Below are 15928 nucleotides of genomic sequence, written 5' to 3' on the forward strand. Positions count from 1 at the left end.
AGAGACCTACACATTAAAGAAACTAAAACATTACAAACATAATAAACAACATATTATGCCCCACACACACACACACACACACACACACACACACACACACACACACACACACACACACACACACACACACACACACACACACACACACACACTTCCCTTGTCTCTAAGAGAGCAGCCGGGTATACATTGCTACCAACTTTGAGCACAACCACTCAGCCAGAGGGATGGACTGCTCAAGGGTGTCGCACCAGGGAAGTTGGTGATACTGTTTGGAGTTATGAGGTGGGGACAGTATTGTGGCGGGGGAGAGGGAGAGGGAGAGAAGGCGAGGGAGACGTGGGAGATGGAGAGGGGTAGAGGGAGAGGGAAGGATAGAGAAAAAGAGCGAGAGAGAGAAGGTAGAGACCCTGGGTAAATACTGTGACCTGACAGTGTACAGAGGAGTACAGTGAAGGCTCCGGGGGTGGTGGAACACAGATTCCATACAACACACTCTCGAACAGCGTCTAACTATGCAAGCTGACTGTACAATAACGATATACTGAAGTTAAGGAAAGACCCAAAATATCTGGACGTGAATTAAAAAACAATTTATTTTTCGGATGCAAAATACATCCTTTCTCAAGGTGATGTGAACACCGTAGGTGGCATACGAAAATTAGTTTTTGAATACACTTATACGTATATTGAGTCTTTCCTTCACCTTCACTTAACCACTACGGCCTCGTAGAAAGTTTCTCAATGAAATATTCTTGAACGAAAGTTCTCAGGCAAACCTGCTGAGGAGAACACAGTTGTTGTATTCTTAAGTAACACTCAACACAACATTTCATCATCTAATTGTCTCTTATCACTCTCAACACACATCCATATACTCAAGGTAGCACCTTCAAATATCTATTTAACACAAAAACATCTAAAAAAACACCGTGATACTGTTTTAAACACTCGCAGAAACACATAAACAACACAATTGCCAAACACATCTGCGCGTATCAAATGCGGTTTCCAACTCCCTCATACACCTCCCTCATACACCTCCCTCATACACCTACAAAATAATACATGAACAAATCTACGAGACGGAGGAACACAGGTGCCTCCCAGGGGCCCAGGACTCACCTGACAGAGGGGCAGGTGGTGGGTGTACCGGAGCCCGCCACTCCTGGTGTAGAACTTGACCACGTTCCTGACGGGTTGACTGGTGGCCGTGCCTATGGTGCAGCCTTCTTCAGGCAGGTGGCCCGCCACGGCCAGCACCTCTCCGGAGTTGGTCCACTCCACCTGAGGGTCAGCACTGAGGGTCAGCACTGAGGGTCAGCACTGAGGGTCAGCACTGAGGTCAGACTCGTGTGGGTGGTGGTGAGGAAGGGGGGAGACTTAGTGGGTGTGGTGGTGGTGAAGGTTCAGCAGTAGTTCAACAGTCACTATGCTGTACAACACTCAGTATGCTGTTCAAGTCACTATGCTGTTCAAGCCACTATTCTGTTCAACAATCACTACACTCTTCAGCATGTCCAGCAGTCACTAAGCTGTGTTAATCACCAGCTGCTAACTACCAGACGCGCCTAGCCTGCCTCGTTGACCTCGCCCTCATAACTACTCACTAAACCCTGCCATCAAAAATTGCTATTATCTTTAAGCTCCGCCATGAAGCTCAAACTTTAGGGACGAAGCCCCTCTGTTATTTGCTGGTGGCCGGCCGCAGCTTAAGCTTACCATCTTCCCTCTAGTCTGTGTGTGATGTGTCACCACAGTAAACGGTGAACATTTACAATATGTGAACCTATTCAATTACATACTAATTATATAATTAGTATGTAATTGAGTATGTAATACGATTTCTTCATATATTGACCAACAACACCATTATTTATGAATTATTATTTAGAACTCAAAAGGCTATTTCTTAAATCTTTTACTGTTCAAGTAATGAAAACCTATATAGCATATTACACATAAATAGTTCAAAGGTGTCATATGCAACTACTTCATCCTCCAAGAAAGATGTTAACTATAGCCACTATGGATCAAATGTACAAAGTATGGGACTAATATACCGACGAAAAATCCAGGTTTTGTTCTATTGGTGCACGAAAGTGTATAACATAAAACTGAAGCATTCTATCAATCGGACCTAATATGTCCGAGGTCTTAACATGCAAGTGTAGGCAGGACATATACAAGTTTAGGCCTAATTTAGTGAAAACCTGTATTATACTAAGCCTAGAGAAGGTTAGGTGTGGATGTCACCCACAGCCTTGTTCTCTCCACAAAAATCAATAGTACAAAGCGTAGAGTTTTGTGGGGATCAACACCCCCACTAGTGACAGGTACTGTCACTTAAGGAAGGAATCTGTAGCGTCCAGACAACAGGAGCCAAACATCTCCTGCGGCCTCTAGTCCATGTCAGCCACTTCGCCCGACGCTCGCCTCGGCTTGCGCTTCCTTTAGTCACAAACGCATGTCTTAAGATGCAAATAAAGTGCACAGAACGTTGAAACTGTCTCAATTGGGAATGAGCTTCTCCCTGTGGAGGCGTTTTCCACTTATCGAGGCAGAGTAGCAAGGGTTGCCCTTAACTCACCAGGACTCAAGATGCCTGACTCACCTGGGGGTTTGAGACTCACCTGAGGTATGTGATTCACCTAGATTCCACTGACGTACTTACCTGGACGCCCCGGAGGCCAGTCCTGATGACGGTCGGGCTGAGGTCGTCGTGAGTCCTCAGTAAGTACACCAGTCCCGTCTGGAACACCACCGCCAGCAGCGAGCTCCCATCACCTGCTAGGGGACACGATATACACTGTGAGGGGCCCTCATACACACGGGGAGAGGGGCCCTCATACACACGGTGAGAGGGGCCCTCATACACACGGTGAGAGGAGCCCTCATACACACGGTGAGAGGGGCCCTCATACACACGGTGAGAGGGGCCCTCATACACACGGTGAGAGGGGCCCTCATACACACGGTGAGAGGAGCCCTCATACACACGGTGAGAGGGGCCCTCATACACACGGTGAGAGGGGTCCTCATACACACGGTGAGAGGGGTCCTCATACACACGGTGAGAGGGGTCCTCATACACACGGTGAGAGGAGCCCTCATACACACGGTGAGAGGAGCCCTCATACACACGGTGAGAGGGGCCCTCATACACACGGTGAGAGGGGCCCTCATACACACGGTGAGAGGAGCCCTCATACACACGGTGAGAGGGGTCCTCATACACACGGTGAGAGGGGTCCTCATACACACGGTGAGAGGGGTCCTCATACACACGGTGAGGGGGGCCCTCATACACACGGTGAGAGGGGTCCTCATACACACGGTGAGAGGGGCCCTCATACACACGGTGAGAGGGGCCCTCATACACACGGTGAGAGGGGCCCTCATACACACGGTGAGAGGGGCCCTCATACACACGGTGAGAGAGGGCCCTTATACACACGGTGAGAGGAGCCCTCATACACACGGTGAGAGGGGCCCTCATACACACGGTGAGAGGAGCCCTCATACACACGGTGAGAGGGGCCCTCATACACACGGTGAGAGGGGCCCTCATACACACGGTGAGAGGAGCCCTCATACACACGGTGAGAGGGGCCCTCATACACACGGTGAGAGGGGCCCTCATACACACGGTGAGAGGAGCCCTCATACACACGGTGAGAGGAGCCCTCATACACACGGTGAGAGGGGCCCTCATACACACGGTGAGAGGGGCCCTCATACACACGGTGAGAGGAGCCCTCATACACACGGTGAGAGGGGCCCTCATACACACGGTGAGAGAGGGCCCTTATACACACACTGGGCCTCGCGGCTGAATGGACGGCGGTCGTAATCCTAAGGGCCCGGGTTCGATTCCCGGGGAAGGCGGAAACAATTGGGCAGAGTTTCTTTCACCCCACTGACCCTGTTCACCTAGCAGTTAATAGGTACCTGGGAGTTAGACAGTTGCTATAGGCTGCTTCCTGGGTGTATGTGTGTGTGTGTGTGTGTGTGTGCGTGTGTGTGTGTGTGTGTGTGTGTGTGTGTGTGTGTGTGTGTGTGTGTGTGTGTGTGTGTGTGTGTTAGAGAGAAATATATGTATACTACAGCAGACAGGACGGAAATCTGGAAGATTAAATGCTATTGAATTCAATGATTTATCTGACATTTGGATGACATTTGTTTTTTATTTGTACGCAAATATAGCAGAACTACGCATGAGGATTTAGTATTATCTTCGACTGCGCTTCTTTAGACAATTAGTAGTTACTAGTAACTAGTTGATCAATTATGTGGGTGTGCCTGCGTGCGCGCGCCTGCGGATGAGCGTGATGAGAGAGGCCCACTGATATAACTCAGCAAATCTTTTAACATTCCATTACACAGCGATTGGGCAATTAGCTGTGATGAACAAACCATTTAGATATAATTGTCTCCAATGTGTATAATTAGGGGCAATTTTGTCGGCTAAAAGGGTATTATTTCAGCGTCAATTAACGAGGTCGGCAGTGATTGTTTTCCTTCACTCATGCAGGCACTCTGAGGGAGGTGGTGTGGGGGGGGGGGGTTGTGTTATCTTTCTTCACTCAAGGCAACTGGACTCTTCGCACTCGAGATAAGAGGACTTCCACTTACTCAAAATAGCAGGACTCTTCTTTGAAATCATAATAAAATTGGGTTCATCTCTCTCACTAGACACAAGAGAGCTCTCTCTTACAACAAGAGAGCTCTCTCTTACAACAAGAGAGCTCTCTCTTACAACAAGAGAGCTCTCTCTTACAACAAGAGAGCTCTCTCTTACAACAAGAGAGCTGCTGTCTCTCACAACAAGAGCTCTCTCTCTCACAACAAGAGAGTTCTCACTCTCTCACAACAAGAGAGCTCTCACTCTCTCACAACAAGAGAGCTCTCACTCTCTCACAACAAGAGAGTTCTCACTCTCTCACAACAAGAGAACTCTCACTCTCTCACAAGAAGAGCTCTCTCTCTCACAACAAGAGAGCTCTCTCTCTCACAACAAGAGAGCTCTCACTCTCTCACAAGAAGAGCTCTCTCTCTCACAACAAGAGAGCTCTCTCTCTCACAACAAGAGAGCTCTCACTCTCTCACAACAAGAGAGAGCTCTCACTCTTTCACAACAAGAGAGAACTTCCACTCACCATTCTTAGTGTTGTTCTCCTCGTGTTCCTCCATCTTAAACTTGGGGCAGGACCAGACGAGGTCGGTGATGGCCGTGTCGTCCAGCAGCGGCACCTGCGACACCATCGCTCCGTGCACGTCCATCACAATCACCATCCCAGACGTGGTTCCGAAGTACACCTGGCGAGGAATAGTGTGTGTGTGTGTGTGTGTTAGAGGCGAGGAACAGTGTAGCAAGCGTCCAATACACCGCCTCAGGCGACGGCAGAAACATTCAGGGGGAACATAACATTATATTCAGTAAACAAAAGAGAGGAGCATAATAGCCCCCAGGTGAAGCTGGTAGAGCTGACCTGCTGGTCCTCGGGCGTGAAGACTCCGGAGGTGATAGTGGATTGTAGGTTGAGCATTGAGGACCAGTATCGCTGTCCGGCCACCGACCCCACCAGCACGAACCCGTCCTGCGTGTGTACACACGTATACAAGTTATAAACGCACATATACACACACATACAAGCGCGTTGCATACGCATAGACACTCGTTATAGACAAGCTTCACAACCGCGTTACAAACAGTAATCAACAAACTGTATCAGTGATCAAGGTTATCAATAACATCATTGATGTCATGGAGAGTATTGTATGAGTTTATTAAAACCATAAGAATTAAGTTCAAGTTCAAGTATATTTACTGAGACAAGAAAAAAAAGACATTTCAAAGAGATAGATTAGTTTATATATTTGCTTAGATAATTAAGTAGATAATTAATAGCTTAGATAATTAAGACACCTACAGAGGGGGAGCTCTTGGTACATACCATTATTTTCTATTTATAAACGCCTAAACTCATTCATGCATATGTCTAACCTAAGCTTGAAACAATCCGCCGATCCAACGTCTGTTTTATTACTCGGTTATCTGCGTCATAATCCAACCACCCGTCTTTCCATACCAGAATCTACTCAGGTCTTTCAAGAACCAAAACTTCAGATTTCTGTTGATATAGTTATAAAAAAAATTATAGTCCTTGTGTTATACTCTTTAATCTATTTATATGCTTCAAATCATCATATACTTCGTAGTGTACTTAAACCAGACTTTTCTTATAAACAGCAAACAAAACAACCATTATACATACATATATATATATATATATATATATATATATATATATATATATATATATATATATATATATATATATATATATATATATATATATTTATATATATAAAACTGTAACAGTAAAATAAATGGAAAGCCATAAGCTATTGTCGAGGTTAAAGCTAATTTGAACAGAAATTTTTTACACGTTAACAAGTTACATATGACAAGACAAGACAACACACACACACACACACACACACACACACACACACACACACATGCACGCACACGCACTAAAGCAGCTGCAGGGTCGCGCATGGTGTGGATTCATTAAGTTTCACTTGAGACGCTTCCAGCATTCATATGTGCCATAATAAGTTTCTTTTCCTCGTCAAGTGCGAATTAAGGGAGCACTTAAATGTACGTGTGGCGTGTGTGTGTACTCAACTATTTGTACTAATTTATTTGTGCCTGTAGGATCGAGCATTGGCTCTTGGATCCCGCCTTTCTAGCCTTCGGTCGTTTAAAGCAACGACTCGTGTCCTACTTCCTTATCATACCTAGATTTAAAGCTATGATTAGTGTTTGTTTCCACAATGTCCTCCTTTAGTTCATTCCATTTCCTCAATACTCTGACGCTTAAATAAAACTTTCTAGCATCTCTATGACTCCAGCTTCAGTTTCGAGCTTCCACCCCACCTCTTAGAGGGGCTACTTGTCAGTGATATTGGTCTGTAGTTAAGTGCCTCTTCCTTATCTCCCTTTTCGAAAATTGGTAGCACACTTGCTTTTTTGCAGCAACTGGGCAACTTTCCCTTCGTAAGTGACTCATTATAGATCCTTGCCAGAGGCACGCTGAGGGCCTGCGCTGCCTCTTTTAGTATCCACGGTGATACTTTGTCTGGTCCAATTGCTTTAGTTGCATCCAGTGTTGTTAGCTGTTTCATTACCTCCTGTGCTGTCACCTCTATATCCGTTCCCCTGTCTCGCCCTTCTACTGTTTGGTGGGAGATTCTCGAGTATCAAGAACACAATCCCCGTCTCATTCCCTGCCAGAATCCTAAGTATGGAGCTTGTGTTTCCATCAGTGTCTTGATTCTCTAGTTCCTCAAATTTCCATTTCCGCTTTATGACGAGTGCCACTTCCCCTTCCCTGTCTCCGTGTCCTTACATGCCTTATCACTTGGTGTCCCTTTGGGAAGATTGCATCCGAGATCATATCATTTATTTTATTTTTCACTATTGCAATTATGTCTCGAACTGCGTCACTAACCCTTTCTTAGTTTTATCACCTGTTCTTACACTTAAGCTTTTCTCTTGGTAAGGTTATGGAGTAGTGTGTGTGCGTATTCACTTAGTTGTGCTTGCGGGGGTTGAGCTTTGCTCTTTCGGCCCGCCTCTCAACTGTCAATCAACTGTAACTAACTACTAACTAATTTTTGTTTCACACACACAGTTATACACACACACACACACACACACACACACACACACACACACACACACACACACACACACACACACACACACACACACACACACACCAGGAAGCAGCCCGTGACAGCTGACTAACTAACTCCCAGGTACCTATTTACTGCTAGGGAAACAGGGGCATTCAGGGTCAAATAAACTTTGCCCATTTGTCTCTGCCTGGTCCGGAAATCGAACCCGGGCCACAGAATTACGAGTCCTGCACGCTGTCCGCTCAGCTACCAGACCCCTGTGTGTGTGTGTGTGTGTGTGTGTGTGTGTGTGTGTGTGTGTGTGTGTGTGTGTGTGTGTGTGTGTGTGTGTGTGTGTGTGTGTGTGTGTGTGTGTAACAATATGATTCGCTCGGGGTATATAATGTCTACAGATTGAAACCAATTGAATCCATCCTCTCCCTCTCTCTCTCTCTCTCTCTCTCTCTCTCTCTCTCTCTCTCTCTCTCTCTCTCTCTCTCTCTCTCTCTTTCTCTCTCCCTCATCAATCCCCCTCAGTGTACAGTGGGTCCTCGTGGCTGAATGGACAGGTCCTAAGGGCCCTGGTTCGATCCCCGGCGGAGTCGGAAATAAATGGGCAGAGTTCATTACACCCTGGTGCACCTGTTCACCTAGCAGTAAATAGGTACCTGGGAGTTACACAGTTGTTACGGGCTGCTTCCTCGAGATGTGTGTGTGTGTGTGTTAGAGAGAAATGTATGGAGTAGAAATAATAGAGCAAAAATTAGTTGGTTAGAAAGGCGGGGTCCAAGAGCTAATAGCTCCATTCTTCAGATACAAATAGTAAATACAGTTCTTTCGTCTAAATACCCACGAGTTACTCATCCTGCGCGACTCAGGGCTCTCTTGCCCTGAGTCACATACATGAATCACTGCAGCCAGCTTCTGTGAGACAGTCAGATCTTATCCAAATTGTCGTCCGGCCAATCCGGCTTATCTGGGACGAACGAGGCAAAGGGTCGTGCAGTAGAGGCGGCTGATGTCTTGCGTATCCGGGAAATACGAGACATTTGATTCAGTTTTAAGCTGATAAAAAAACCAGTTTCGTTTGTCCCGAAATATCCAAGACAAGAGAGATAAGCCTCGTAAAACTGTATCTTTGATCCTAACTGTAAGTGAACAGCATCCTTAGAAATGACAACATTTCTCCTATCTTGATTAAACGAAGCGAGAGAACGTGTACCATTATACAGAACCGTTTCGTGCAGTTTTTGTTAATAAAGTTGAGAATAATAAATACATATGTGGAAACATGTCCTATACCGGAGTGAATGATATCATGTATACCCGGAACATGTGTGAGGCTGACGGCCAGTCAATCCTGCTGATCAAATACTGATTTTTCGAAATATGCCGGACACAATGAGGAAATTATGAGGATCAAGTGCTAAGCCAGTATGACTCTTTTAGCACTTGGAAGGGATATGAGGACAAGGAGTTGGGACATAAGGATATCGTTCCGATATGAGGGCAAGGAACTGGGATACGAGGACAAGGAACTGGGATACGAGGACAAGCATGAACGGTGCCCAATCACTTCAGCTATCCGGGAGTCGAACGCCGTCAAATTATAAACATTATATATATAAAACACGGGTGCGACGACGAAACTTTATAACTGTTATCCAACATTTGCGTGACTGACAAGATTTTTACTAAATTTATTTGATGCAGTTGCAATGATTATTTTTAATATGACGGTCAATTACTGAGTGAAACGAGAAGAATCCGAATTATACACGATAAAACGAGATAAAACACAGCTTAGCTGTAATATTTGATAAACACACACACACGCACGTACACACGCACGCAAGCACACACACACTCACACACACACAAACACACACACACACACATACACACACACACACACACACACACACACACACACACACACACACACACACACACACACACACACACACACACACACACACACATATGCCCCCTAATCTTGTTTATTATCCAAAATCTCGTTTTTCTTATGACAATCCCTCTGCCCAAAGTTATACAAGTATCTATAAAACATATAATGAGAGAGATAGACGGGGAGAGAGAAGGGGAGCAAGAGAGAGAGAGGGGGAGAGAGAGAGAGAGAGAGAGAGAGAGAGAGAGAGAGAGAGAGAGAGAGAGAGAGAGAGAGAGAGAGAGAGAGAGAGAGAGAGAGAGAGAGAGAGGAATTGCATTACATTACAATTAAAATCAAAGCAGATTGCATCCATCAGCAACCTTGAACTAAAGAAAGGGAATAACAACCTGTATGCTGAGCCACATCGAGAGTAACACTGCCGAATCAACAAGAGAATAAATGTACAAAAAGATTATTTCAGCAATCACATAAAGATTGGATGTGAACCAAATGCTCTCTTCACCCTCCCATCGCGGGAGCACCTGAGCGTTTTTCCATCACCATAATAAGTCTCCCCTAAGACTATGTTGTGGCAAGACCTAGTGAGATGGGCAAGGGTTTCTCCAAGGAGTGTTTGCTAGATGTGACAGTATTGTGAAGCCGCTGGAAGTTACAATTTGTAACGAGTGTTGAGCAAGGAGCTCACTGGTAAACAATGGAGATTGGTGTTTAATGGAGACGCCGAATACTGGTCTCCAGTGGAGATCTTGGATCTTGGCATTCTGAATCTTTTGTTCTAGTACTGTGCCTGCCAACGCAACGGTATCCTTTAATTTGTTGTGCATTGTATCACTGAGTTAAAGCGTGTTCCAACTCTGTTCTTGTGTATAGAATTGTCATTAACTTGTTGCCATCTATTACGTTCCTATAACCACCTTTCTTTAATGGTTTACCTGGTTTTAGTTTCTGCTTCAATTCACAGGCTCTTTGAGTCCCTTGACCTTGAGCCCATATTTTCTTTATTTCTACCTCCATTTATCCGTTTTTGCTTGTTTCCAGGTTCCACTTTAAGGCTTTATCCTCTCTCGAGACTTCCTTTTTTAGTGATCAAAATTTTTCTTCATCATACTCGATATGCAGTTTCCTGCTATGTTTTTTTTTTTTTAATTTCATTTGTTTTCCCCCTTTATTTACCACCTTTAGGTGGCGATTCTTTTCTTTTTTAGTACCCACCGAATCTTCTATAGTTATATGTAACTTATTTTGTTTTATAAACTATGCAGCTTATAAAAGTTTTACTGTATTATCTACATGTGTTATTAGTTAATTGTCTACTACATATATTTCTCCTACACACACGCGCACACAACTAACACCAGACAAGATGTGTGTGTGTGTGTGTGTGTGTGTGTGTGTGTGTGTGTGTGTGTGTGTGTGTGTGTGTGTGTGTGTGTGTGTGTGTGTGTGTGTGTGTGTGTATGTGTGTGTGCGCGTATATATGTACATGGCCACAATAAATGTTTGACAATACCTGGTCAATAATGGCTGGACAAGAGACAACTATCCCATAACACGTGATCCACAGTACCCATCCCACAATACCTAGCCCACAATATCTGGACCAACAAATCCCAGCCACCCAATACCTGTTCAACAAATTCTTAGCCACAACAGTATGCAACCTACAGCTACCCAATAAACACTGACAACTTGAAATATAGAAAGATTGGAAACGTCTTCACAAGAAAAAGAATATCAGCATATAATAATATAATAGCATATAATAATAATAATAAAGTGTCATTGTCATATATAACTTTTACAACCCAACGACGGAAATAAAGAGCAATGACGCAAGTCACCCGTTCGTGTAATCACGTTTTCTTTTATGAGTTTTGGCGGGTAAATATGGCGCCCTGGGAGGGGAACTTGTTTATATGAGACCGAGGACTCATTTACGATGTCATTCTGAGTCTACATTCATCACAGCTGTCTCGGAGGACTTACCTACAGTGTTATTAAGAGATATCATTCATCGCAGCTGTCTCGGCGGACTCATCAACAATGTTTTTATAATGATTATATGATAATGACATAATGACAGTGAATTATGTCTTCATTCATCACAGCTATGGAATTTCTACAAGAAGCACTACCCAAGAAGTACATTATATCCTGACATAAATGGATTACTAACACACATTTACTCTATTCACTCATGCACTCTATTCACTCACTTATTTACTTACCCATTCACAGATTCAATGAAAACGTTCACAAGGAATTTGTTAAAGCCAATTTAATGCCTTTAAAAAAAATTGGTAAGACACTCTACGTGTTTGTCCCACCACATTTCACTTACTCTGACTACTTAATACTAATTATTGCCTCCGTTGTTTATAATGCAAGTGATACCGGTCCTGGTAGTGCCAGGGAGGGTGGCACTGACCTGGTAGTGCCAGGGAGGGCCACACTGACCTGGTAGTGCCGGGGAGGGCCACAATGACCTGGTAGTGCCTGGGAGGGCCACAATGACCTGGTAGTGCCAGGGAGGGCTACACTGACCTGGTAGTGCCAGGGAGGGTGGCACTGGCCTGGTAGTGTCAGGGAGGGTGGCACTGACCTGGTAGTGTCAGGGAGGGCCACACTGACCTGGTAGTGCCAGGGAGGGCCACACTGACCTGGTAGCAGATGAGTGCCATGCGGCCGTCATGGCTCCAGGAGAAGTGGGTAACGGGAGTGTTGCGGTCGTTGATGAGTTCGATGCTCCAGCGGCCCTCATACTTGATCCAGACGAAGATGATCCCTGACGAGTCGCACGTCGCCAGCTTCTGGTAGGGCTCGTTCCACTTGACCAACGTCACCTGCGGCACACACACATGACCGGTCAGTTGGGCACGAGGAAGGCGTCCACCAGGACGACAAGGAGCATGACATAGACGAGAAGAAGCGGAAAAGCGAGGAGATGATGAATTTGGAGGAGCAACAGAAAATGGAGGTGGTGAATTAGGAGCAACAGAAAATGGAGGTGGTGAATTAGGAGCAACAGAAAATGAAGGAAGGTTTAACATCTTTATAAAAATAAATATATTACCACCACATTCTAGACAAATACGAATGATACTCAACACTATCCGAGATATACAGGTACAAAAATATTAGTCGTGCAGAAATACTGAAACTATAAAATGCTGAAAATGAGAATATAAATATATATGGAGGAGATTTCGCTATAATATACCACCATATTCCCTTGTGGCTGATGTAAATGAATCAGTACACGAGCACAGGGAGTCCAGTCGTCTCTTGGGGGGGGGGGGCACAACTTCCTATAGGGAATACGATCAGCATAACTTTTCAGAAGTGAACGACAGGAAGTTCACAGCGCTCGGGACATGCATAAATAATTCCTTCAGTTCAACTCCAAGAAGGACGAAAATACGAAGTAATGGTCCTGGCGGTGAGCACTTGAGACGTTGTGAGTAACTCGGGCCCAAGAAAGAGTGTATGCTCATAAATTGATACATTATTATATTATAATGAGAAGTAGTGATTCTAGTATATTATTAATCTTTATGTGTTTGTCGGAGAAGTTATTTGTATGTAATATGTATATAACAGTGTGTGTGTGTGTGTGTGTGTGTGTGTGTGTGTGTGTGTGTGTGTGTGTGTGTGTGTGTGTGTGTGTTTATTTCGTTTGATTAATTTCTTCAGTCTCCCGTGAACAATGAAATTTTAAATGCACCCAGAACACGAAAATGTTGCATATCATGGGATATATTAATGTTTTCGCCAGTCTCACCTCCCAACCCACCTTACCCCTGATATGATGCCCACCTTACCCCTGATATGCCCACTTTACCCTTGATATGCCCACCTAATATGTGTGGGTATTTCACCCGCCCAATCACCAGGCAGCAGACGGAAGCGGCCCAGAGCCAGTGTCGCGATCTCTTCCGTTTTAGATTTAGTAAACTTTACGATCTAAAAAGTAAACAAAAGACATGAGTTTACCGAAAAGAAATGTTTAGTAACATTATTAGTAATGTCCATCGTTGAGTTTTACGTTACCATAGAAACATTACTCATTCTCCAAGATGAGTAACACACTCACATCCTGCATGAATGACTGCCATGGGATATGTTATTTATGTTAGATGAACATTTATATAATGATATTGATAAGTCACATCTGAATGAATTATTTTGTTCACATGCCAAGGCGGTATCTTTTATTAGTAATATTTAGTGTTGGGTTTTGTTATTTTGGAAGATCTTAATTATAACTCGTTAACTAAGTTACTGTTGGGATATCCTCGCAAGTTATATCAGTTATATATGAAATCTTTGCCGAAATATCCTTGTAAAATTGCATCAATGATATCATTGACATATATGCTATTAGTTACAAATGTTTGATAACTGTGTAAGTTGTTATAATTACAGCTATGAGCTTTTAAAAAAATAAGCTACATTCCAAGACACGAAAATATTTGTAATGTTCAAGCTTAAGCGTTTAATCCTTTAAGAAATCTTGTTTACAAAAAGTAAACACGGGTTCCTCCTTAACTTTGCTCATAAATCTAATCATAAAATGCTGCTGAAAAGTTTTCACGGTTTCATTTGCGGAATTCTTCTCCTCTGTGGAATGTAAATGACGTTTAAAACCCCTCACTGAATCCTCTAACCGATGAGAAGTTTAGTCAAGGAAACAAATGACCATCTCGTGATTATATGCGGAAGTGGAGATTACCCCAGAACTATAAGCGGAAGAGAAAAACAAACCAAGAAACAAGTGAATATCGCAGAAACTATAAATGCAACACACAAACGCGAAACAAGTGAACGTCCCAGAATTATACAAAGCTGGAAAAGGAAGAAAACACGGTAAACAAAAAAGAACAGCTGCATATTATAATTATTCTCAATAGAATACGGAAAGGAAATATAAAACCTCAAGGAACCATCAGCGTAAGGTGAGGAAGGAGAGCCCAGGATACCGGGAATGAGGCAGTGGGGGGCGGCCGGACCTGCCGATCAATACCTGGGGGTAGGCCGCCCCCCACACTGCCCCCTACCCCCAACCCTAACCCACCCACGGTACTTGGTATGTGGGGGGGCGAGGGGAGCGATTGGTTAGGTGACGAGGAAGGGGAAAGGTAGGTAGGCTAAAGGTGCGATTAGGTGTGGAAGTGAGGAGAGAGAGAGAGGTGCAAAAGGTGAGGACAAGGAGGAGTGAAATATTACTGAGGAAGAGACGGAGCAGAATATGACATGCGGATGGGACGGAGGAAAGAGGTTTTGATATTTCGGATACATGGGGGATTGACGGCTAGGAGAGAAGGGTAGAGGATATTGACGTGTGTGGGGGGGGGGGAAATGGGACAGTATTTTGATGTGTGTGTGTGACGGAGGAGCACAGATGTGACGTGTTGGGGATGGGAGGGAAGGGAAGGTTGTATGAGATGGAGAGCAAACATCTGATGTAGACTGGGAATGATCAGGTGTTTAATATGTGAGAGAGGAAGGAAGCGTTGCATGCGAGGTTGAGGGAGGATGGGGGGAGACAGGTGTTTGATGGGAAGGAAAGGAAACAGAGGTATGATGAATTGGAAGGGGCGGGGTAGGAAAGTTGTGGGAGAGGAATGCTGGGGAGGGGTGTAGAGGCGGGAACAGAGGAGGCATACGGAGTAGGCAGGTAGAGGAAGGGTGTAGGGAGAAACGCAAAGGAATGCGGAAGAAGGATGCAAAGAGGGGAAGCAGGAGAGGGGGAGAAGAAAAGAGAAGCAGAAGAGGGGAGAAAGGGGAAGCGAGCAGGAGAGGGAAAGGAGGGACAGAAAAAGTTGTAGGGATGCTGCAACAACCCCAAACGCATTGATAACAACAGCTTTTATAACATCAACAGCAATAGACAAAAAAACGAAGAAAAGCAACGCAACAATATGAATAAGAATAAACATCGTGAGGTGTCTGTAAGCTGGGAGTGCCTAAAGAAGGCTGAGAGAGAGACTTGGAGACTGGGAGAGACTGGTAGACGCTGGGAGAGGTTGGGAGACGCTGGGAGAGGTTGGGAGACACTGGGAGAGGTTGGGAGACGCTGAGAGAGGTTGGGAGACGCTGGGAGAGGTTGGGAGACACTGGGAGAGGTTGGGAGACGCTGGGAGAGGTTAGGAGAGCATGGGAGAGACTGCAAAGGCGCTGCAGATGCCACTTATGTAAATTATCGTCGCTATTCCATGATGAATTGTTGGAAAATGAGTAAATTACCAGACGGCCCAGAAGACATTAGAGGGAAAAGCGGAGGAATGAGTGAGAATGTCGGGGAGAGAGAGAGAGAGAGAGAGAGAGAGA

At 44.7% G+C, this 15928-nt stretch overlaps 1 protein-coding gene across 1 annotated transcript in view; it reads right to left on the reverse strand.

Annotated features, from left to right (window-relative positions):
- Tusp (WD40 superfamily protein Tusp) overlaps positions 1–15928 on the reverse strand; it is a 162142-nt gene that overhangs the window by 27412 nt on the left and 118802 nt on the right. Inside the window, 5 exon segments of the mRNA XM_045749248.2 lie at positions 1123–1284; positions 2672–2787; positions 5157–5316; positions 5490–5597; positions 12259–12441. Of these exon segments, the coding sequence (XP_045605204.2) occupies positions 1123–1284; positions 2672–2787; positions 5157–5316; positions 5490–5597; positions 12259–12441 (729 nt within the window).

Source organism: Procambarus clarkii, chromosome 27, assembly GCF_040958095.1.
Source record: "Procambarus clarkii isolate CNS0578487 chromosome 27, FALCON_Pclarkii_2.0, whole genome shotgun sequence".
In the NCBI taxonomy this organism is placed as follows: domain Eukaryota; kingdom Metazoa; phylum Arthropoda; class Malacostraca; order Decapoda; family Cambaridae; genus Procambarus; species Procambarus clarkii.